The sequence below is a fragment of the Triturus cristatus genome, chromosome 7 (assembly GCF_964204655.1).
Source record: "Triturus cristatus chromosome 7, aTriCri1.1, whole genome shotgun sequence".
NCBI lineage: Eukaryota > Metazoa > Chordata > Amphibia > Caudata > Salamandridae > Triturus > Triturus cristatus.
The window spans coordinates 1,828,504,326-1,828,530,794 of record NC_140590.1 but is presented as its reverse complement, the minus strand read 5'-3'; the positions used below and the strand labels follow the sequence as shown (position 1 = coordinate 1,828,530,794).

The window sequence follows — 26,469 nt, the reverse complement described above, 5'->3', positions numbered from 1 at the left end:
ATATCCCTCCATTTTGTTTACCGGCAATTTACTGCACAGAAAAAGCTCCCCCTCAAACACAAGTGTGCAAATCTAAAGTGAATCCTAGGAGGGCGGTACAAAAGAAGAAGAGAACACAGAAAATACATGACATTCTGGAGCACAACTTAAAAATTACCCCCTCCCTGAGGTCCTTCTTCAAGGTTTTCCCCCCCTTAGGGCCAATGCAAGAACAAGAGCAAGCTGTGGTAGGGTAGGTTCGAAATAATTTTAATACAACAGTGGAGGCGAGGGGGATGCACCTCAGTGATGAGGGGCTTAGTCAGGAAAAGGCCTTAAAAGTTTCCAATACATTAGGAGCTGAGTACCAGGTGGACAATCCTACATATGATAAGAATAGGGGAAACACCTACCAGATGTAACATCTAAAGACTTAGGAGAACGAAAAAACAAGGTAGAGACCTCGGTTAGCTCTTTAGAGGCTATGCTCTCATCACACACTGTGGATATTAAGAATGGGTTTGCAGTAACAGAGAAAAATCAGGGGGAGATACGTGGCTTCTGTGAGGCCTTAGAAAAATATATGGACACTCTATCTGAAAGGACGCAAACACTGGAAACTACGGTGGAGGAGTTGAAAAAAGATTTAAACAATAGCAAAATGGAGCTTCAGGTGCTGCGTCTGGATGAGCTTGAGGGTTTTGATCATTCCTGAGGGGAAGGAGGGGGATAACTTGAAAACGTATGTGGTCTCACTGATAAAGTCATCGGTTCTGATCGAAGAGAGTGAGGCTGACATTGTGAAAGACTTTCAAAGCGTACACAGAGATCCCTTCAGGAAAAACTAAAATAGGGTTAAGCCAAGGAAGATCGTCATTAACTTTCAGACATACGCCCTTAAGGAAAAAATTCTCCTGTGCACCTTAGAATTGAAAACTCCAAGGGGGCAGAATTCCCATTTGAAATTAGATCAGATCTATAACAGGTGACCTTAGACAGACAATGGGAGTGGGGAAAGCGTTTAGATGAATTTAAAAAAGTAGGAGCAACTGCACAGCTTACATTTCCTGCATCACTGAGAGTAATACATAACAACAAAATGCATGTGATAAGAAGTCCAAGGGAGGCAGACAGCTTATTAGAAGCCATTAAGAAGGGAGAAGCGGGAAACTGAATGATATGCATATAAAAAGAAGTTATAGCTTGGGATGATCTTCGCTTCTTCTCCTCTCTTTTCTTTCTTAAGGGGTACTGCAGAGATGTGGGGGGTATATATGGGCATATAGTTATTCTTAGTGGTGGGTGCCTGCGTTGCAGGAAAATAAATTTGGGCTTGCATCAGGACCAGGAAGAAGTATGAGAGGGTTCTCCAGGGAATGGTAGAGGGAGAGAGGAGGGCGGGAGCACTAGGTGGGGAACATGTGGGAAAAAATTATAACAATTTCCTCAAAAACCTCAGAGAGATATAAAGTATTTAGAAGAGTAGGGACATGTCTATCCAGATTTTAACGTGTAATGGTAATGTGCTATGCATGAAGGGGAAGAGGGATAAGATATTACAATACCTTAGAGATTGTCCTGCGCAGATTCCTATTTTACAAGAGACAATGTGTTGGGTTATTTAGAAAACAAAGATGGGTACAACAGATAATATGTACAAGTTAGAGTGCAAACATAAGAGGGGTTGCAATAGTGGTGAAAAAACAAGTGAAAATATGGATATCAGATATGAGAGCGAATAAGGTGGGTAGGTGGATCATAGCAAGTATAAAGTAAATGGTAGGCTTCTAACTTTAGTAGGATATTATGGTCCAAGCCATGAAGCCTGGGAGCCACTTAGAAGCATGTTCTCAAATTTGTTAGAGTTTTCTGGCCTGGTAATGGTGGCAGGAGACTTTAACATGGTAATGGACCTAAAGTTAGATAAGTCAAAAAAAGGTAGAGCTGTACCTACGCCCAAATCATGAGCCTTTTCACAGATATGATGAATCAACGCGCTCTGTGTGATCTTTGGAGAGAAATAGCTGGAAATCTGCAGGGCACCTCATTCCATAATAAGAAATACAGGCACAGATCAAGGATAGACTATTTTCTAGTAGATTGGAGCCTTATAGAGGATATCCTAGATATTGGGTATAAGGTGGCCCACCTATCAGATCTTTCAGCAGTAATAATGGCAATTAAAGACACTAATAAGTAAGTGGACATTAGATCGTACTATGCTGCTAGATATAGAAATAATGGAAAGTTTAAAGGCAGAAGTTGGTGAATTTATTAAGATTAATACTGGTTCTGCTTCCACCTGTATATTTTGGGATACGCTAAAAGCATTTATTAGAGGTGCAGTCTCCTATAGAAATAAATGTTACAGGAATGAAGTCTCCAGTTAGAGAATGAAATGGAATAAATAGAAATAGAATTAAAAAGAACCCTAATAGATGATGCAGAAGAAAAATTGCTTATTTTGAAGAACCAAATGGAGAAAATACTCTAAACTCGGATTAAAAAATGATGGGATGCTAGTAAGTTAGCACACTTTGAGTATGGGGAGGGGGCAGGGAAGCTTTTAGCTTGGAAAATCAAGATGGATCAGAATAGGAACCGGATTAAGGTGATCAAGGAGGAACAGTTTGGGGATATTCTGAAGAGTAAGATTGTGATAGAAGAGGCATTTTAGGAATAAATGAACAAGTGATTGATGGATAGTTAGCAGATTCTATCAAACCCTTAGATGCTATTCAGCAAAATATCAGCAAAAGATCATAAATCAGGATATTACACAGGAAGAAGTCAGTATGGTCACTCAGTCAAGCAAAGGAGGGTAAAGCTGCTGGGCCGGATGGTATACCAGTGGAGCTGTATAAAATCTTAGGTGAGGTGTTAAACCCATTGATTACTGTAATGATAAAAGAGATATTAGATCAAGGGGTGCTACTACCAAACTCTTGGAATGAGACTATAATCTCTCCCATTTTGAAACCAGGAAAGGACCCTGCTAGATGCGAATCACATAGACCAGTGTCGCTCCTGAAATCGGATTATAAAATCTTTACAAAAATGCTAGCAGGGAGATTAAGTAAGATAGCCAGAGATGTGATACATAAAGATCAGAATGAGTTTGTAAAAGGAAGGTATCTACATGAGCTAACATGTGGGTTAATAGGAGCTATTGATTTTGCAACACCGTATGCATCCCCTTTACCAATAACAACCTTAGATGCCTCCAAAGCCTTCGATGGGGTGAGGTGGTCTTACTTGTTCTCCGTTTTAAAGTGGTATGAGCTCGGAGGTAAATTTAGTAGAGCAATCCAACTAATGTATCAAGACCCCCTCCGCAAGAGTTTTAGTGAATGGGAACCTATCTTCAACTTTTTAAATACTCAGAGGTGCAAGACAGGGCTGTCCCCTCCCCCAGTTTAATTTCTATATAGAGCTCTTTGCACATACACTCAGAATGACAACTGACATTCCTCCCTTTTTTCTGGGGGAATGGGTGTGGAAGGTAGCATTATATGCAGATGATCTCATGGTTATCTTTTCGGATCTTGTTGTGGTTCTGCTGGCTATTATATGGTTAGCTTTAGAATTTGGTAAGGTATTGGGTTATTTAGTAAACAAGGACAAAACAGAGGTTATGGTATGGAATCAGAGAATGGAGAAAGGTTAATCAAGAAGGAAATGCGATACTTGGGTTTAAAAATCGTACAAGATATAAACAAAATCTCACAAGTAAACCTGGGCACATCTTCCCCTAACGGTTTTGGGGAGGGTTAATTTGGTTAAGATTGCGATATTGCCAAAATCACTTTCCTATTTAACACTATATCCCTACACTTCAAGAAATCTCCTATAGATAAAATCCAGCAGGTAATAAATGCCTTTATTTGGGCATATAAGGGGATCAGGATCTCCTGGAAAAAGCTGCAGAGAAAAAGAGAGAAAGGAGGATTGACCCTACCAGCTATACAATATTATGCCTGGGCCTTCCAATTGACAAACTCTAGAACACTTACGATAACACCAAACGGATCAGAAATAGGAATTATGTTCTTGGCAATGTTAAAAGAAAGTAAGGCAGATATAGACGGCTTCCTTTTTAAATTTGGATATCCAAAGTACTTTAAAAAAATTAAAGGTACTACAAGCAATGGCGAGACTATGGTACCACATCAGACGATGTTCAAAATTAGATTACTATTCTCATTGTGCCCTTATTTGGGAATCACTATGGTCCTTGGAGTGTCTTAATGACAAACTGGCATTACCTATAAGAAATGCAGGCTTAAGGGTCTGGGAAGATCTGACTCGAGACCGTAGTCTTATTCCATGGCAAGAACTAAATGTGATGTTGGAGGGTAATCTTTAAAAGTTTAAATATATACTACTGAAAAGTTGGGAACAAAGCCGAAAAGTACTGTTGCGTTTGGGAAATGGTTTGGAAGTGCAACAGGTCATAAAAGTATCAGTAAACAACTAAGTCTCATTCTGGTATTGGGAAGTACAAGAAACCTTGGATGGAGATTTCACTTTGGTAGAAGAGCTGTGGGGCAGATACTTGCAGAGATGGAGCTGTTACAAAATATGGAGCAGGTATCGATGCACACAATATATCCCATTGTCAAGCCTGCTTTTATAAGAAGAAACCACCTTTTCTCACTCTATAGGGCATATATAACACCTGAAAAGCTGTCAAATATGGGGAAAGGAAGACCTACCATATGCGCAAAATATGTCCTTGAAAAAGCGATGGATGTTCATATGTTATACCAATGCCCAGAAATCAAGAGGTTTTGGGACAAAGTGGAAATAACAATATCAGGTATTTTGGGTCTGCAAATCAAGGTACGCATATCACTGATTATGTTTGGTTAATGGAAGGTCTTATGGGCAGTCCTAGAGATCTGTTGTTCTATGCAATTCTACTGGCCAGAAGAGAAATTAGTCGTAAATGGGCGGGAGGTATCCCCCCTCATCATTTTGAGTGGTTGGTGTCTCTCTACTATATGTCTAGGATTGACCTATTAGGGAAAGACTCTTAGTGGAAAAGAGTCTGAAAACCCCTGGAATTTTGGGGCGCTGGTGCAATAAGGGTGTCGCGGGGAGTAAGGGTTAATGAGTATATATGAAATATAGATCTGTCTAAAGATTACACCTGTAAAACTCTCTAGTCTGGCTGCAGGCCCCCTGTCAGGCAGCTGCTGGTGTGAAACAAACAAACAGAGAGAGATATATCTGCAGGGAAGGAAATGTTTATTGTCGGATGCCCAAGGTGGTTGGTCTCACTTTCCTAAAAGAAGTAATGGACATTAGGCCCTGAGATGAATGAGGGCAAAAGAAGACCCCCTGTTACCTCCAGTAAGGCCCACACAGTGGGACTGCTGAGAGGTGATAGGAGACCACAGCCCCTTTCTCTGCCACTCTGTAAACGTCCCTTTCGGCACATTTCTGGTGAGGGGATGAGGTCACCTTGCCTCCTGAGGACTTCAGTACTAAAGTGGACTTCTTGCCCCAAGCAGCAGTGCACCAGTGGACATGTTTCAAAAAGTGGTGGAGAAAGGGGCCATGGCCTCTGACGACCTGTGAGCAATCCAGCTGTGTGGGTCTTACTGGAGGTAACAGAAGGGCTAGTAGGCTATCAATGAGTCTCAAGTAGTAGTGCGCCAGGAGGTGCACTTGCAGAGTGGAGGAAAAAGGGGGCAGGGCCACCGAAAGCCTCTCAGCAAACCCACTGTGTAGGACCTGCTAGAGGTAACAGGAGGGGTAGTTGGCCCACAAGGACTCTAAGTAGCCAAGGGGACTTCATTCCCCTACTAGTAGTGCACCAGGAGGGGCATTTGCAGAGTAGTGGAGAAATGGAGCAGGGCCTCCTACGAGGTCTCAGCAATCCTGCTGTGTGGGACTGGAGGTAGCAAGAGGGGTAGTTGGCCCTCAAGGATGTCCATGGGGTTCAAATACTCCTTCAGTCATCTTCAGTAAGTGCCACACAGAGGGATTCCTAAAAGGTCTTTGGGGGCCATGCCCCTTTTCTCCACCAAACGCAGCTTGTAGTACACTGTTGGGTGGGGATGAAGTCCACTTTACTCTTGAATGACCTTGGGGGCAAAGAAGCCCTCCTGGTACCTCCTGTAAGTCCTACAAAGTGGGATTCCTGAGAGCCTGTCGGAGGACCAGCCCCCTTTCTCCACCACTCTGCAAACGTGAATGCTACTTGAAAAAAACATAGAAATTTACTGTAAAAAACAAAGTTTACAGGGACATTATAGTTAGGAATTAGCATTTTAAAAAACATAGAAATTCCCTGAAAAAAACAAAGGTTACCGAGACGTTATAGTTAGGCTCAGGTTTCACTTGCACAAAACCAGTGGAATTCAGCAGTTAAAGTTAGCTTGACTAACTATAACTTGTGCCCTTACAATCCACTGCTTATGACCTCACACATGACATGTTCAGTGACATCACTGATGACATCTATATATATCTATGTATGTATCACCAATGTATGTATATGAGATAAAAAACAGCACTGGTCTCAAGACATAGACTTGCTGAATCAGTTTGCGAGGTGCGATCTCAACTGATAAATAATAGTTTTCTTTGTTACTTACTCCGTTGTTGGTTCTAAGCCAAGCTCATTGACTACGTTTATCACATCTGTATGTCCCCAACATTTTGAAATGTTTGTTCTTGGATAGTAGAACAAGAAAGACAGACACATCTCGTTGAGTGTGCTGGGACCACCCTAGGGAAAAAAAAGAAGTTTATCAAATGAATGATGCGAGAGAATACAAAAAGACAATAGGGTTACATTTGCATTTTCAAGTTTTTCATTTAATCTTTGTATTTTTACATGTGTTGAAAATAAGCCCCAAAGTGGAGTGAAATCATGTTGACACACCTCCACATAAAATGCAGAAACCAGAATAATGGTTACTTCATTTAGTAATGGTTGGCTTGCCCTTCATTAACAGGCACACAGTACTATCATATGAACTCTCAAACTGCTAGAAAGTCCGTAAAAGTGCTCTCCAAGGGGCATATCTATGAGCCCCCTGCATCGCTGAGCATTATGGTTTGTGCCTCTCCAGCAGCACAGATTACAATATCATATTTAGAAGACCGCGCAAAGCCACAATGCATTGCTTTGGATGGCCTCATAGATATAGAGTAAACCAAGACAGCGTAAATTGCTGTGTTTTCTCACATTGCGCTAAGGAGGCGTTACATGATAGGTGCAGTGGGTTTCCCATGCAACACCCATGGATTTTGACACTGCACCAGATTCACAAGCTCATGTAAACCTGGAGAAGTGCCAAATCCTGATGCCTCCTGACATGAGTCATAATGAAGAGAAATATCTTTATTTCTCCTTGTTCTTTCCTCCTTCTATGAATGGTGCAATATGCATCACACATAGAAAGAGGAAAATAGCTCAAGGTTCCCCTTGGTGAGAGGGTGCCTGCATTGGTGCTATGCTTCCAAAATGATGCTAGTGTAGGGGGAAAGCACATAAATGCACCGTACAGCATAAATACAGTGCATTCCAGCCCTTTCACTTTGGCATAGGGCAGCACAGCAAGGTGGTGCTGCACTGCCCTATGTCAAATTTCCTTAAATGAGGGACCTAGTGTGCAGTTTTTCCTTTTTCATAGGAGCTCTGCTTCAGATGGCTCTGTGTGAGCAGGCTTTATTACAGTCATTAAAAGTAATGCATAATCAGAGCATCTCCTTTCACCATAATTTTGGATCAGTAGGCTCATATTTTCCTCTCCTTTGACTTTATGGATAATATCAATAAATCTGACCCTGGGAGCTCCAATGTAACTGGGAACCACTGAGGTTGCCTGTGAAAGGGGCAAACCTCATGCCTTTTAGAGTGTTCAATACATGGTGCTCTGAGGACATGGAAATTAAGACAGCGCCCAGTAAAATGGGAGTCTTGGCACCTGGAGTTGGGTCCAAATGAAAGAGTCATGACTCATCCTGCATGTCATAACTCAACATCACAGAAGGGGTGAACATGTCTCTCACTCTTCCAATGCAGCTGCTGGAATAAATTTGAGCTAAATTTGAGGAGCAAACTTGAGAAGGCCGAAGATTCTAGCATGCCTCAATTCTCAACTTTGGGGTGTCTTACTTTAATTAGCCCAATATAATGTTAGAAGTAACATCAACTTCATACTCAGACTTATCTATTGCATACACATGTGTCAATAGGCATGATTTCTATCAAATGTCTTGATCAATAGATGTGTTTTTCAAAGATCGGATAATGGTTCCTGCATGGATGACGGTCCCATTTTTGGAAATATCCTGAAAATATCTCTCAGCTATGTTAGTCTAGACCAACCCTTTAAGTAATGGACCATTTTCAGAAAGCTTGGTGTAGTGTGAATCAACATTTTTAAGACTTTGCTTGATTAGATTGATGTCACTGCGGGGTCTGATAGATTCCTATGTACAGAAAGCAAACAGACAATTTGTATGCAGTATAGGAAATGAAATCAATGAGGCAGTGGAGGGCAGTTAAGAGTCTATGTTTCACCCAATATGTATACTACTGTGATTGAGATAATGAGTGCTGACTGTTAAATGAGTGTGAGCGCTATGTAGTCACTATTTGTAAAAACAAAATTGAACTTGAAAGGTGAAAAGTACAATGTACATACAAATGTAACTGTGTCCCGATCCATTGTGTTTTGTGTACACTCTACAACAATGATATCACCCTGCAAGAAAACAAAAGACAAATTATTAAATATCCCTAATTTAGCTGATTAGTAACCCTTATCCCCAGAACACTAAGGAATGTTTCCTTTACTTTACAAGAAAGCAGCACTCCTTTTCTCAGCAACAAAATTTACTTTGCTATGATTCACACTTCAAATACAGTAGCCTATTGCAAACAACGTCTGGAATAACTGCAAGAGTAAAACAGGAAACAAAATTACAAATTTACATATACGTTACAGAGAATATAGCCCATCAGTTTTCTAGACACCAGTAGCAGATTCCTGGGAAGTTACACCAGCCCAGTCCCTAGAGAGTAGACTGAGGGACTCAGCAGATGGTTGTGACTATCAGTTTTCATTGTGGTTGATTTTTCATCAGCTCAGTTTTGGTCTCATGGTGAAATGGGGAGTGGGCGTCAAGCCACAGGGTAATTTCTTTAGTCTAATTTGACTGGCTGGGATGGTAGGAACAGAACAGGGGAGCTAAGCTTCATCATGTTCTTCAGACTTGATCATAGCAATGTGGGTTCACCACACAGTAAAAGGGTCTTTATTATTCTGAGCCATAATGTTTTTTAGGCTTGTTTGTTTGAGACACACAGCAGCACGGTCAACATTGATGATATGTAAACTTCTGGGCAGCTGAAAATGATATCCACATGCTCATGGAGTAGAGGTCCACACACTCATGGAGTAGAGGGAGATACCGACTGCCAATCAATGTCCAGTCTAAGATTACAGTTCTAAGGTTCAGCCTCCTCAGAGAGAGGTCTGAGAAGGTATCCTCCCCTAATTGCCATTCAAAGTCCTCTGCCTGCATTCAGAGGTCCAGGTATATTTTCCACAGAGCTATCCCAGCAAGAAACTCTGTGGCTTACCTCCAAATACATCTGCAGAAAAAGTCATTCTTAGTATGACGCACTGATCCTCCATCTTGAAAAAACACAATTCTCACACAAAGTTAAGTACTCACAAACAGTCAATGGTTTCTATTCTGACAGGTGTAACATCAAATATAAAGCATTTACAATAGGTGTTCATTCTAATTTTAACAGGCATTATGTGAACAAAGGGACTCGTATCTGCCCCCAAACATCTAGACTGAATTTACATGGGACTCTATTAGGCAATCCCCTCTGGGTGCATTCGTGAACAAAACCAGAAATAACTTGCTCCCATGCACATCTCAGGAGTTGGGAATCAATTGGCTGTATCTCCTTGATACAGCAAAGTAGCGAGATAAATAGACATCTTGAATCTTAGGGTCCCCTGAATTATGGTGGCATTTAAGGCAGCAAAATGAAATTTATGATGGTTCTTGGTACTCTACAAATTAGAATGCTGCTTTGACCTAGTGACACAAAACACTTCTTACTGGCTTTTTGTACACACCAAACATTCTTATGGTGGACCATAGCTCTGGGAAGCTGAGGAAATGAGCACAATCAGCAAATCTGTATTCCTCTATTATAACCATGAAGAGAGTAGGAATTTTCCTCTAACTTGAGCGATTACAAAAACACCATGAAAATGTCTCTGGTAACATAATGTTCGAGATACTGCAAAGCCATCTACACTGCTCGTGGCCAAGACTCTCCCCTCTCTCGTTAGCATGTAAACCAAAAAATCACATGTGCCTTCTAATTTAAGTGCCAAAACCATTTAACACCTTCAGTGAATGAGTCTAGTAGCTGAGAGATAAGGAGAGATCACAGTTCATATCCCTGTGCAGAGTACAGGAAGCTCAGGAAGACTTTCCTTAGGGTTACCTCGTTATCGAACTGTCCAGTGCCTGTTGTTGGTGGCACCCTACTTGTTATTCACAGAACTAGATTCAAATGCTTGGGTGGCAGATCATTAGCCCATCCCAAGTAAAAACTTGGCCAACTCTGAAAATTTGGGCCTGATTTAGAGTTTAGCAGACCCATCAGAGATCTCTTCCATTTACAGGAACTGCCATGAACATGATGGAGCCGTAGGTCAAACTTTCAACCTTTATTTTATTTTCAAAAAGAAAATCCTATTGCAAAAAATGAGCAATACCCCCTAGCTTTGGGAGTTTTCACTGCCCCTTTTCACCAGGTTTAACCTGGCAGTAACGGTAAGTGAAAACTTGCTGTTTGTCCACCCACTCTAATTAGTGCAGGTGGACAAATGAAAAAACCTTGGACAGCCATTACTCTTTTGGACTAATGCAGATGTATGTTGGTGACATAGTCAGAGTAGTCTCTGTCATTGATGTACTAAAAGTCTGCCCAAATCTAAATGAAGATGACGGATCTTTGGTTTGGTAGAGAGGGTACTTTGTCATTGTTGCAATGGAGTACATTCACTTCCCTGGAACCTATGTTTTTTTCAGTGAATTTCTAAGGTTTTTTAAATGCTAATTCCTAACTATAACGCCCCTGAAACCTATCTTTTTGCAGTAAAAAAATACAATGAATATATAAGTGTGTGTATATATATATACACACATATATATATATATATATATATATATCACTGAAAAAACCATAGGTTTCACACACGTTATAGTTAGGAATTAGCATTTAAAAAACCTTGCAAATTCACTTAAAAAACCATAGGTTTAACACATGTTATAGTTAGCTGGGCATTTCCCTCGTAAAAAACCAATTAAATTTCCCCGTTATAGTTAGTGCAGGCAACTATAACTCACGCGACCGCAATCCGCTGCTGATGACGTCAGATATTACATCACTGTATTTAGACACTTATTTACCCATGTCTTCTTCCATTCATCTTTAGCTATACATATATTACATTTTTTTTTTTTTCAGAAAGACACAGATGTCATCAGTGATGGAATATCTGACGTCATCAGCAGCGGATTGCGGTCGCGTGAGTTATAGTTGCCTGCACTAACTATAACGGGGGAATTTCATTGGTTTTTTACGAGGGAAATGCCCAGCTAACTATAACATGTGTGAAACCTATGGTTTTTTAAGTGAATTTGCAAGGTTTTTTAAATGCTAATTCCTAACTATAACGTGTGTGAAACCTATGGTTTTTTCAGTGAATTTGTACGGTTTTTTAAATGCTAATATTGAATTTATAATTTTTTTTTTTAAGGTTTTTTTCCGGGCGCGCACCGTGCGCGCACGGTGGGCACGCGGTGCGTGTCGCCCACCGCTCGCCCACTTTTTTTGGGCCGTTTGGGGTCCTCCTGTGACCCCCTGACCAAGGCTAGGGGGTCAGGAACTGTCAACCCTGCCCCCTTTTCACGTTCGCCACCTTCCTTTTCCACTCTCGCACTGAAAACAAACAAAATGGCGGCCACACTTCCTGATTTCGACCGATTCGAACGTTGACTGACATGTAACAACCAATCAGATATAGATATGTATATGCTTTTAAATGCTATTTTCTCAGGAAATACTGAACAGATTTACACCAGACCTGCAAAATGCACATCCCTGACCTGAGGACTACCTCTTTGCCAAATTTCAAGTATTTCTGTTCAGCCATTTGGGCTGTAGCTTGGACTAAAGGTCCCTATGGAAAATTGCATGGGAAAAAAGCGTTTTGGGGCCCCCCTTTTTTCTCAGCCCCCGCTTGACGAATCCCCCCGAGACTTTCAGGGTACGAGCGGAGCAGAGTGCCCCACCTATTTTGAAAATTTCACGAGGATTCGTCAATCGGCGCCAACGTTATTCCAAATAGAATGTTGCGGATTTCCTATGGAAACACGGTCCTAACTATAACTATCTACTGGCGACCGCCAGTAGATAATATATATATATATATATTCAATGAAAAAACCAAAGGTTTCACACATGTTATAGTTAGCTGGACATTTCACTCGTAAAAAAACAATGAAATTCCCCGTTATAGTTAGTTCAGCTAACTATAACTCGCGCGCCCGCAATGCACTACTGATGACGTCACATATTACATCACTCATGACATGGTCACTGACATCACTCATGACATCACTGATGACATCTCAAATGACATCACTGATGACATCACTGATGACATCATCCTTGTGACAGAGTGGCAGACCTCCTCTTCCCCTAATATAACCTTTGATACACACATTCAAAAATAGAGACTAAAAATTTCAAAACAATGGACATACCAATACCAGTTACAACAACCTCTTCAGTAATTCTAAGATCCACATACACATCCACTCATTCACCAACAGTCCTATACAGTCACTCATACATGTACTCACTCATCATATGTACTCATACACCTATACATCCTGTTACACAATGCCACTCATCCATAGAGTTACTCACACACATTGTCACTGATGCTAATAAAGAATCAAACATACATTTACTTGCATATACAGTTATACACACACCACCACACTTACGTCTACAGAAACTTACACATACTTAGTCTTTAAAACAATCACTTATAGAAACACATACTTATTCATACAGGAACTCTTTCAATCTCTCACTCTCACATATACTCACTTATATACACCAATAGTCACATATACTAGTTTAATAGATATGTAGTTACTCATAAAGACACTATTGAGACAGTCATTCACTCACTAACACACCCATACACACACTCATCCACCCATACAGTCCTGCACACATGCTGTCTTCAACACATACAAAGAGTGAATCACTCATTCATGCACCTATGCACTACGTAATACCCCCCACCGAACCATACAGACACTCAGACTGATACTCAAAAAAACAACTAATAACCTATATAGACACCCATGAAGCTAATCACCAACCCATGCAGCCACTTATACACAAAGTGAGAGACTGATACAGATATTTTCATATTTAAACATTACTCAGTAAGCCATGTATTCACTATGATACACTTAATCAGTCAGTTACACAATACATTTTTCAAAAACAAAGCATCCATTTAGACACTTATACACCCATTTATTCTTCCATTGACCTTGAGATATATATATATTAAACTTTTTTAATTTTCAGAAAAACAAACATTCACTGGATGATGTCATCAGTGATGTCATCAGTGATGTCATTTGAGATGTCATCAGTGATGTCATGAGTGATGTCAGTGACCATGTCATGAGTGATGTAATATGTGACGTCATCAGTAGTGCATTGCGGGCGCGCGAGTTATAGTTAGCTGAACTAACTATAACGGGGGAATTTCATTGGTTTTTTACGAGTGAAATGTCCACCTAACTATAACATGTGTGAAACCTTTGGTTTTTTCATTGAATTTCTAAGGTTTTTTAAATGCTAATTCCTAACTATAACGTGTGTGAAACCCATGGTTTTTTCAGTGAATTTGCAAGGTTTTTTAAATGCTAATTCTTTTTTTTTTTTTTTCAATTTTTTTAACATATTTTTATTTTAATTTTCTATCCTTTTTTAAAGACTATGGTTAAATTTTAAAAATTCTACAATATATTTTTTATTTTTTCCATTTTTTTAAACTAAACAGGTAAGATTTATTAATATAACATAGTGGGTTTTTTTTCCCCTTTTATTTTTTTTTTATTATGTTTTTAACGTGCGCGTACGGTAAGCGCACGTCTTGCTTTTATAACGTTAGATTTCTACGCTGTTTGCGTTCATTTACGCAATTTGCGTAGACGTACGTCACGCGCGTGCAGCGCATAACGCGTACGCTGCACGCGCATGTTACGCGGAAGTGAAGGGGCGTGCCTGTTTTGCGCATGCGCGCGTGCGCGTGTCTTTTTTACGCGCATGCGTACTTTTGCCGTAAGCGCTCCGTAAGCGTAACGTACGCGCTCGGTGGGTCATGTGATCAAGAAACACAACTTTTGATTGGTTGAAACTACTTTCAGTTCTAGAACTCTCCTACACCACACCCATTCCCCTCATTTCTGCTTGTGATCCCTTAGGAGAAGGAGCTGAGTTGTCTTTGTGATACGATGGCAGAACAGCAGAACTCTTCTGAGAGTGAGGCTAGCAGCACTACCTTGAGGCAGAGAAGGAGGAAACAAAAGAGCTCTTTCATATGGGAGTATTTTTCTTTTCCAGAGGACAAGAAAAAGGTAAATGCACCCTTAGTGACTTGTAAGCTTTGTGGCCGTGTACTTTCAAGAGGGAATCCCAACAATAAGTATTCCTTCGGGAATCACACCATGTTGAGACACCTTCAAGATGTACACGGTAGGACACATGCTCGACATACTGAAGGTAACCCTTCAGTAAGTCAACCAAGCACATCCACAGCAGCTCAGCCTGGTCCATCATCTGCAGGGCCGAGTCCATCTTCGGTAGGTCAGCTGAGCCCTTCATCTGTGGGGGGAGCATCTCCTTTTTCTCGTCCTCTGGAAACCAACCATCGTTTGCGAGGGTTTTAATTCGGTGCGCCACTTGTCATGATCTAATTTGTCATAGGGAGACCAGTGTTGCCCTAGTGAACAATTTAATAGATCAGCACATTTGTCGTACCGACTAATATTCCCATTCTTTCTTTCCTCTGTCCCTGCATGAACACAACGGCTCTTTTAAGAGCCAACCTTACCTTTTAACTTTTTTTTATATATTTTTTAAAACTTTTTTTTATTTTTTTTTTACCGTACGCGTACGGTACGCGTAATTTTTTTTTTTTTTTTTAAAAACACTAAAAATCAATTAGCACATTACAAGGTCCTTGAGAGACTACAATGATAAACTGAAAATGTGATTGTGGAGAAGTGGAAAAAAGGGACCATGACATTTTTGACTTGCCATACCCACTCAAAAAATTATTTATAAATTAAAATTAAATTTTTATTGTTTTAAAAATGTTTCAAGTTTTCGAAAATTTTCTATCTCAATCTGAAAAAAAAGAAAAAAGTATTAATATTTAATAAAACATTTTATAATACAGTACACATATTTACATATTTTCCATAAAAAATGTTTTGCCTTTTTTTTGCTGTTTTCAGAATATATTGCATTTCACTATAAATTGTGAAAGCAATTGCATTCATCATTTAACAGCGGGCAAAAAAAAATAACAATCTCAAAGATTGTTTTAAAAAAGCCCAGAATCTCTTCTCACTTAAACATAACATTATAGAAATCCATAATATTCTAAAAAAATATCATCTAATATCAATACTTATTTCTTTAAAATACCGTCTGACATTTTTGTTTCAGAAGTATAATCACACAAATATATCTCAAATAACTCCACAATACATCTGGTTCCATTTCCTTTAGGCCAAATAGTAATTTTAAAATTCTTTTTTGATTAAATTTCCAATGTTATTCCAATAAAATTCCAAAATTTAAATTGTACAGATCTCACCGATTCTCTGTAACATTTTGGTTTCCGAAAGATTAATTAATAATTAAATAAGTCCACCATACAATTGTTTACCTTTCCTCATGGCCAAATAGTAATTTTAAAAAAAATGTTTTGAATAAATTTCCAATGGTAATCCAATAACATTCCAAAATTTAAATTGTGATGATGTTACCGATTTTCTCTAAATTTATGGTTTTCGAAAGTTTCATTAAAAATTAAAAAAGTCCACATTACAATTGGTTACCTTTCCCCTAGGCCAAATGATAATTTGAAAAATCTTTTTTTTTGAAAATTCCAATGCTAATCCAAAAAAATGGTAAAATTGTTTTGTACAGATCTTGCCAAGTCTCTCTAAAATTTTGGTTTCAGGAAGATTAGATAGGAATTTGCTAAATCAAAAGGCAAACGTTGCTTGAAAATCAATTTTGAATCATTACACAGTGTCCAGCCTTTTTCACATTTAAGATAAACTGTGTAATGTCCAGAAGTAACAGTAGGTCCTTCATGGAAAATTATTGCAACTGTTACAAAAGTTTTTCCTGAAATTGATAATTGCTGTCCTGTAAACTTCTTTATTAAAGTATCCAATTTTGAACCATCAGCTTTACATCGTTGCATCATTAAAATTACATACTGTCCGTATTCCTTTAAAATTAACGTTGAAAACATTTCAGATTGACACTCACCGCATTCCATGCTATGATTAGCATCTTTAACTAATTTAGCAAAAGTGACTGTTTTACTTTCTGGCAATGTTAAATAAATAAACCTTACAGAATCAACATTAGAGCCACATATATTGTAACAGTTTTCACAGCTATGTTCCCATTTATAAGAGACACCAAACATATTTTCAATGGGAACCCCTTCTTCTTCCAGTACCTGAAGAAAAAACATCAAGAATTCCTGTGCGTCTTGCTGTACATTTTGAGAAAACTGTGTTCGTCCTGAACATACATCTAAAAGTTTTCTAATTTCAGTAGCACTTTCTATTTGAGTTTTATCATTACTCAGCTTTTGAAAAAGGAGACTCAACTCAGAACAGAATCTTTTTCTCTGATTTACTATTATCTGCTCTTGCACACTTTACAGATAAAATGCAACATTCAGCACTACATTAGCGTAGCAGTTGACACCAGAGCTATTTTCAAAATGACAACCTACAACCTCTTGAACATTTTCCTTTTTCTTTTTGCTTGCAATTACATCACTCCTCTTTTTTTTCCTCCTCTCTACATCTTCATTACAGATATTCTCATTTCTCCTTTTACGAGAAACTACACGTTTCTCCAACACAGGATACTGACCTAAATGAGGAGCATAGGTTCTTCTTAATCTATTATACTCCTTTACACAATTTGTATCAGCACTAACTTTGAGTCATCAAAGTCTATCATGAATAAACCAGATAATGTTTTCACTCGTGACAAAGCTACATAAGCCATACCTTCTTTGAACACAGTTGAACCAATGTTCACAAAAGCACAATCTACAGTCAATCCTTGAGACTTGTGAATAGTTACAGCATATGCTAGAGAAAACGGAAACTGCTTCCTACGTACATATAAGGTCTTTCACAAGCATGAAACGAACTGAACAACGACAAATGTCTTTAACTTCTATCTGATCAAATTTTATTTTTAAACATTCAATTCCGTCTTTTTTCTGATAATTAATAAAACCCACAACTCTTCCCATAGCTCCATTAACTAATCCTTTTTCAACATCCAAATTTCTCCTTAAAAATACTCTACAGTTCATGCAAACATATAGATTTTTTTCTAATCCAGCTGTTTTGGAAATGTTCTTCTCTAGTGAATCCAATTTATTTTTCAGTGTGCCTGTTAATGTGATAGTAATTCTTCCATCCTCAATTTTGTCCACTGCTTCCAATTTCCTAATATCTTCCTTTTCCAATTTTAAAAGCTCCTCATTGAATATTGAGCATTCACGTAGAGTTGGCATTAAGCAGATGACACTTTTCTTTTCTGCAATGTTCTTGTATATCTTCTCTGCAACTATTTCTTCCTTTGGAAATAAATTATGTAGCAGCTGACTCTGTAATGCTTTTTTGCCAACTTCTGTGAGTAGTCCAATTCTGATATCTTTCAGAATACTTCCATATTCTTCATCGTTTGCTTGCCTCATATTAGTAGTAAGTTCCTTGTACTCAAAGAAGGACCAAATATTTGCAATACCGATGCTTCCCAATGACTTCTTTGTGTCTTCAGGTGTCACAGTATTAAACACTGGTTGTCCTTTAACTGGAGTAAGTTGTAGAAGATCCCCAAAAACTATGACATGTTTTCCACCAAATAACACGTCATAGTCTGTCCTTAGAATTTGCTGCATTCTTAAATGCACAAAGGCAAGCATTAAGTTTGATACCATGCTCACCTCATCAATAATGAGAACTTGCATCTTCTTCAATACTCTTGAAACTTCCAAGCATGCTTCTCCAGTTAGCTTGTTGTATTGTATTTTGTTCTCATGCTCCACTGGTAACATTAGCAAACGATGTAAGGTGATTCCTTTTATGTTATATGCTGCTAACCCAGTTGGAGCAGTAACCACACAAGACAAAGTAGAATCCGTTTTTTGCTGTAGGTAGCTTCTGATGACTTTTATTAAGAAACTTTTTCCAGTTCCAGCTTGTCCGCTTACATACATCCTGATTGGATGAAATGATGTGCATGAGCACTCTTTTTTTTCATGTAGAAATCCGTGATCAATTTTGCTTCTGATCTCTTCATAAATTTGTTGCTGCTCTTCATTCAGTTGTCTTTCCAAATTTTGTAAGTCTATAAATTCTTCTTGAGCTTGATTCATAGCCGTTTCCACTTCATTCATGGCTATTGATGCTTCATTTTCAACGATTGGTTGTCCTAGGGGATCTTGACTGAGTGTTCCTGAACTTTGGCTGTCTTGAGAACTGTCTCTAGCTACTTCAGCTGCAATTGTAGTTTCCTGTTCAATTTCTTCATTTAACATTTGCAGATAAGTTGAGAATGTACTGCATTGTATGCTGTCTTTGCAAGCATTAAAAGATTCTTCATAGCTTTGAAATTCTCCCAGTAGTTCATCCTCTGTACGCCATGGTTTAAACAGCTGTAAAAGAGCCAAGTAGTAAAATTCCTTTTTGTCAGTAGTGTCGCAACTCAGCTTCCTGTGATTTATCAAACTTCCTTTTGTTTGCTTCACCAAACATCCTTCCTCACCAATGACTTTATATTTTCCATTGTTGATGTCTTCTGCGGCTTTCCGTGAATAAATGTAGTTCTGCAGCACTTCATAGAGACACATGTTCTCCAGATGATGACTTCTTTTTGGATAATATGTGTTCAACATGTTTGATTTCAAAATATCTGTACTTTCTGGGTCATTCTCGGCCAAATATTCAATTTCTCCAACAGATTTCAGTACTCGATTTCTCATTGCTGCAAGGCCTAAACTTGCCCAAATTATTCTTCTTGATTTCGAGTAGAGACTTGCAGAAGATAACCTATCTGAACATTCGTAGGATCCAATTTCTCGATGCGATAACATCTTTAAACTGAAACTGTACAGCTTCTTACTGACAGTCTTCTCGTGAGAAATCTCTTCCCACATTTCTTTTAATTCAGTTTTTTCAGATTTAGTAATGTAAGACGTTACATATCGAGCAACAGCAATGGAATTGTCAGCTACATTCTGTATATCCATGTTAGCATTCCACATGGATAAAATGACTGGGTTGTAGTCATTTATATTTTTTGATTCTTCTTTTCTTTTAAGGTTGTAGGTATTCTTAGGTGATTTTCTTGTGATAGTATGTCTCACAGATGACATAAAACTGTTTACTCTTCCATTTGAAAGAACAGGTCTAGGAAATCCAAATCGACATTTAGTGTTGTATTTATCTTTGCTCTTGTATTTCCGTCGACAGTATTTTCCACACCGATGACTTTGGAAACGTAAAACTTGCTCCTTTAACTTTTTCTCTTCTGTGCTTTTTGGTATAGCACATGTTGCATATTCTTCAATGTAAGATAACACTGCTTCATCAGTATCTGTTCCAAACTTTGGGGCATCCTTGATCCACAACAGCATATAAATATGAGGAGCACCTCTTGCCTGGTACTCTTTTCTCCAAAAGAAATCCACTACTTCTCCAAGGGGTGGATTTTTTTTATTGCAGATGAAGGACATCATAGCCTCAAATCTATGATTGAAATATCTGCAAACATTAACCGGATCCAATGAGCACAGTTCTCCTGCTGTCTTGTATTCAATGTTTTTAATGTTTGAATTTGCCTCTCGTAGAAAATCCAGTAAATCATCCCAAGCGTACTCAGCACAGCTTAGGGTAAGGAACCATGTTGGTGTTCCTAAATTCCGTAACATGCATTTTAATTCACCATGGCGTCGGTACCAATATTCATTTGTCCCACGCTGACAAGCCATCAGATTGATCAGTTGTGTTTCCAAATGATCATCTCGGTGCTGCACTTTCTCCATAAAATCCTTAGCAAACACATTTTGTAAATGTACTCCACTTTTTAAAATGTGATTTACTGCATAAGATAGTGCAGACAAGTCGCTTTCAATTAAAAGATGGAACAAATAAGGAATACTTTGTCGAAATCTGGGATCTTCTGCATATAGACTTGTAGTCCGATACTCAGAAGCTGGAATCTGTTCTGGACGTTCATCGTATCGTCCTCCTTTTCCTTTAGGAAACAGCTGGGGAAAACATCGAGCTTCCAAGCTCTCCTCCCATACACTCACGGGAGTTCCTTTTGCTTTCTTCATCTGAAACAGATCAATATTGTCTCCCAAAACTTCATTTGAATGTAGAGGATGTATGCTAAAATGTTCATACATTTCTTCTTCCTTTGACTTGTCCACTTTTTCAATTTGTCCAGTTGGTGTTTCTGTGTCTTCTAGTAAATCTTCTTCTTCTTCTTCTTCTATATAAATTGATTCATACCATTTGTTATTCCTTTTCAAATACAAATTTGCTCTTTGTACTTTCCGTACATCTACCAGCTCCTGCCAAATCTTCTTATTCTTTGTAGGTACACCATTAACCAGAATAACTAATGGTTCAGTTTCCAAATTATCTGCATCAATAGTTTCCATATTTTTTTTCAAATCCAAGGGCAAATACACCACTCTACCTTTTAAACCTCTCAGTAAATCTGAAGGAGGTAATTTACCAGTTTTGGGCTCCATACGTACTATGGTCTGGAACGGATGAACACATTGAATAAGTATAGACTCATATGTATTTAATTCAGAAAGTTCGGCAGGAATAGCATCCAATTCTAAATTATTATGTACAGTTCTGGTTGGCATTCTATTTTCCTCTAACTTGTTGTAACAGTATTTACAAATACGCTGATCTTCACCCAATTCAAAACAATTTTCAAGAAATATATATGTGGCAAAATCCTTCCACTTATAATTATCTTCATTTTCACTCTTTCTGTAGAGATCAACATTCCTGGTTTGTTTTCTATAATGAGTTCTGCGGCAACAAATACAAGTTATATTTGGTCTTTCATTAGAGATTATTGCAAATTTTGTTATGTGATCATTAAATGTTTTACTTACAGAGGGTTCTACATTCTCTTCCACTTCTTCCTCATTTACTGTGTCCTTGTCTGCACTGTCTTGTTCAGGACCAAAGTAACAAAACTGAATTTCATCAACAACCTTCACTACATCTGATACCGATCCACAGAACAGAGCCCTATTCAATTCATCTAACTTTATTGCTGGACTTTTAGCAAAATACAACCGTCTCACAAACTTTCTCATTTCAGTATGATGAACAGCCAGCATCCTAAAATGATGGAAAACACTATTACACACTTTTCTAGATAGACAAGCCAGAGAATGACCCTGCAAACCAGTATTCTCTCTCACTCTGCATGGATCTAGACTTTGAAGCACCTTAATCTTCTGTTTTACACTTTTTTTACTATATTATCTTAGAAACTCATGAAATTTATCAATAGATTCCTGACGCACAGTGCAAATACTACTACAATTCCAAGTGTACACTGGGGCTTTAGGACGTCTCCCCATAGCCTCATCCGCCATCACTTGTACCTCATCTCTTGGAGCCATTATCTCCTTCTCCATTATGCAACCATTTTTCACTTCATAAGCACGACCTCTGGTGTCAACTGCATGCAGCAAACTATTACTTTGAAAATAACTCTCTTCATTAAAAAAAGGTTCACTACTTGAACTATGCATCCATTTTCCTAAAAACACTTTACAAAAGTTTGTTCTTTTCACTACTCTTTTCCTTTTGCTTTGTGATTTCAGTACATTAACCATTTTATCTAATGTACGCATCCTATTCAAAATTAAAATGAATAGTTTCCTTTTTAATTCTAATGCATTTGCTGCAATGGATTCAATTTCTTTTTTTCTCTTGTAATATTTTGCCTTTTTCTTATATTTCTTCACATCCTTTATCAAATTGGACATAACTCTTCTCTGAAACATTTTTCTACGTATCTCTTTAAACGCTGTTTTTCTGTTTAAGTTAATCTTTGTTATTGCAGAAGGTATATTTGCATTAACTAAATTCTCAATTTTTTCCTGTTCTTTTCTATTGAAAACATTCTTTCCAGTACAGACATTTTGTACATTTTTCCTTTTTTTGAAGATGTTCTTTAAAAAATCTTTTGTCTGCTTACCAGAAGACTTTCTCTTTTTCCCAACATGAGCATCTCCAACTAACTTAGGTCCTCCAGTTGTCTTCAAATATAGTTTTTTTGTGTGGTTTTTCGTTACTCTGGATTTTGTAGGCATCTTAAATTTTGTTCACTGATCTTCAGCAATACCTGAAAAAAACTAAAAAAAAATTCCTTTTTTATATTTAAATATATTACTACATTTTTTATGATCTTTTCAAATCTTAAAATACTAAGTACCCCTTTCCTAGAAGTGAAAATCACAATAACACATTCACAAATTAAATATCTAAAAACAATTCCTGTGTGCACACAGAGTCATGCTTTGAAATTAGGCAAAACACGAAATTTCTTTGCCAATTGGAAAGCACACATTCTACTACTTTTTTGGCAAGTAATAAGTACTTTTACAGTCTGACATATTTTGAATCCACTTTTCAGATTCTGATAAAAGCACATGTCCAAACTGCTTTTTGAGACCAGCACCATGTGTAACCTGGGTGACTGACTACACTCCAGCAAGGGCAACCAGCCTTAGTGATGCTAAATGTATTTGCATTACTAAGTGCAACCTCAAACCCCACTCGGTTGTGAATACTGTGCATGATTCCACAGGATAAGCAGCTGGGTGTATGCTAAGAGTCTGCTTCTGCATAAAAATATAGCTCCCCCTTTCCATCTAATTCAAATGTAAAATCACCAGAGCAATACCAAACAGATTTCTGAGACCAGCAACATGTGTAACCTGGGTGACTGACTACACTCCAGCAAGGGCAACCAGCCTTACTGATGCTCAATGTATTTGCATTACTGACTGCAACCTCAAACCCTAAAAGTATTCCTCATTTATACCACTACACCTTAATTTATGGTGAAAACATAGTCCATATTATTTTACTTGTTTTTATTTGCATTATTAAGTGCAACCTCAAACCCCACTCAGTTATGAATACTGTGCATAATTCCACAGGATAAGCAGCTGGGTGTGTGCTAAAAGTCTGCTTCTGCATAAAAAAATAGCTCCCCCTTTCCTACTAATGCAACTGTAAAATTACCAGACCATAACGCAATAAATCTCTGCCTGTAACTCCTCTTTGCACACAGAGTCATGTTTTCATATTAGTCTGAAAACGTAATTTCTTTGCCAATTTGAAACCACACTTACTACTCTTTTTTTTGGCAAGTGATAAGTACTTTTACAGTCTGACACATTTTAAATCCACTTTTCAGATTCTTAAAAAAGCACATGTCCAAACTGCTTTTTCAGACCAGCAACATGTGTAACCTGGGTAACTGACTACACTCCAGCAAGGGCAACCAGCCTTAGTGATGCTGAATGTATTTGCATTACTGACTGCAATCTCAAACCCCACTCGGTTGTGAATACTGTGCATGATTCCACAGGATAAGCAGCTGGCTGTGTGCTAAGAGTCTGCTTCTGCACAAAAAAATAGCTCCCCCTTTACATCTAAAGCAAATGTAAAATAACCAGAGCAATACGCAATAAATCTCTGCCTGTAATTCCTCTTTGCACACAGAGTCATGTTTTCATATTAGTCAAAAAACAAAATTTCTTTGCCAATTTGAAAGCACACTTACTACTCTTTTTTTTGGCAAATGATAAGTACTTTTACAGTCAGACACATTATGAATCCACTTTTTAGATTTTTAAAAAAGCACATGTCCAAACAACATTTTCAGACCAGCAACATGTGTAACCTGGGTGACTGAGTACGCTCCAGCAAGGGCAACCAGCCTTAGTGAAGCTGAATGTATTTGCATTACTGACTGCAACCTCAAACCCCACTCGGTTGTGAATACTGTGCATGATTCCATAGGATAAGCAGCTGGTTTTGTGCTAAGAGTCTGCTTCTGCATAAAAATATAACACCCCCTTTCCATCGAATGCAAATGTAAAATCACCAGAGCAATACCAAACAGCTTTCTGAGACCAGCAACATGTGTAACCTGGGTGACTGAGTACACTCCAGCAAGGGCAACCAGCCTTAGTGATGCTGAATGTATTTGCATTACTGACTGCAACCTCAAACCCCACTCGGTTGTGAATACTGGCATGATTCCACAGGATAAGCAGCTGGCTGTGTGCTAAGAGTCTGCTTCTGCACAAAAAAATAGCTCCCCCTTAACATCTAATGCAAATGTTAAATCACCAGAGCATAACGCAATAAATCTCTGCCTGTAATTCCTCTTTCCACACAGAGTCATGTTTTCATATTAGTCTGAAAACGTAATTTCTTTACCAATTTGAAACCACACTTACTACTCTTTTTTTTGGCAAGTGATAAATACTTTTACAGTCTGACACATTTTAAATCCACTTTTCAGATTCTTAAAAAAGCACATGTCCAAACTGCTTTTTCAGACCAGCAACATGTGTAACCTGGGTGACTGACTACACTCCAGCAAGGGCAACCAGCCTTAGTGATGCTGAATGTATTTGCATTACTAAGTGAAATCTCAAACCCCACTCGGTTGTGAATACTGTGCATGATTCCACAGGATAAGCAGCTGGGTGTGTGCTAAGAGTCTGCTTCTGCATAAAAAAAATGCTCCCCCTTTACATCTAATGCAAATGTAAAATCACCAGAGCAATACGCAATAAATCTCTGCCTATAATTCCTATTTGCACACAGAGTCAAGTTTTCATATTAGTCTGAAAACGTAATTTCTTTGCCAATTTGAAACCACACTTACTACTCTTTTTTTATGCAAGTGATAAATACTTTTACAGTCTGACACATTTTAAATCCACTTTTCAGATTCTTAAAAAAGCACATGTCCAAACAACATTTTCAGACCAGCAACATGTGTAACCTGGGTGACTGAGTACATTCCAGCAAGAGCAACCAGCCTTAGTGATGCTGAATGTATTTGCATTACTGACTGCAACCTCAAACCCCACTCGGTTGGGAATACTGTGCATGATTCCACAGCATAAGCAGCTGGCTGTGTGCTAAGAGTCTGCTTCTGCATAAAAAAATAGCTCCCCCTTTCCTACTAATGCAAATGTAAAATCACCAGAGCAATACGCAATAAATCTCTGCCTGTAATTCCTATTTGCACACAGAGTCATGTTTTCATATTAGTCAAAAAACAAAATTTCTTTGCCAATTTCAAAGCACACTTACTACTCTTTTTTTTGGCAAGTGATAAGTACTTTTACAGTCTGACACATTATGAATCCACTTTTCAGATTCTTAAAAAACAACATGTCCAAACAACATTTTCAGACCAGCAACATGTGTAACCTGGGTGACTGACTACACTCCAGCAAGGGCAACCAGCCTTAGTGATGCTGAATGTATTTGCATTACTGACTGAAACCTCAAACCCCACTCGGTTGTGAATACTATGCATGATTCCACAGGATATGCAGCTGGCTGTGTGCTAAGAGTCTGCTTCTGCAGAAAAAAATACCTCCCCCTTTCCATCTAATGCAAATGTAAAATCACCAGAGCAATACGCAATAAATCTCTGCCTGTAATTCCTATTTGCACACAGAGTCATGTTTTCATAGATATTAGTCAAAAAACGAAATTTCTTTGCCAATTTCAAAGCACACTTACTACTCTTTTTTTTGGCAAGTGATAAGTACTTTTACAGTCTGACACATTATGAATCCACTTTTCAGATTCTTAAAAAACAACATGTCCAAACAACATTTTCAGACCAGCAACATGTGTAACCTGGGTGACTGACTACACTCCAGCAAGGGCAACCAGCCTTAGTGATGCTGAATGTATTTGCATTACTGACTGAAACCTCAAACCCCACTCGGTTGTGAATACTATGCATGA

General features: G+C 38.4%; 1 protein-coding gene across 1 annotated transcript in view; it reads right to left on the bottom strand.

Annotated features, from left to right (window-relative positions):
* Positions 1–6,580: 6,580 nt before the first annotated feature.
* Positions 6,581–26,469, bottom strand: part of LOC146813317 (putative DBH-like monooxygenase protein 2) — a 289,399-nt gene continuing 269,510 nt past the window's right edge. The window contains exons 10-11 of the mRNA XM_085615381.1: positions 8,646–8,705; positions 6,581–6,718 (exon numbers count right to left, since the gene is read on the bottom strand). Coding sequence (XP_085471507.1) covers positions 6,581–6,718; positions 8,646–8,705 — 198 coding nt within the window. The remainder of the gene's footprint in view (positions 6,719–8,645; positions 8,706–26,469) is intronic.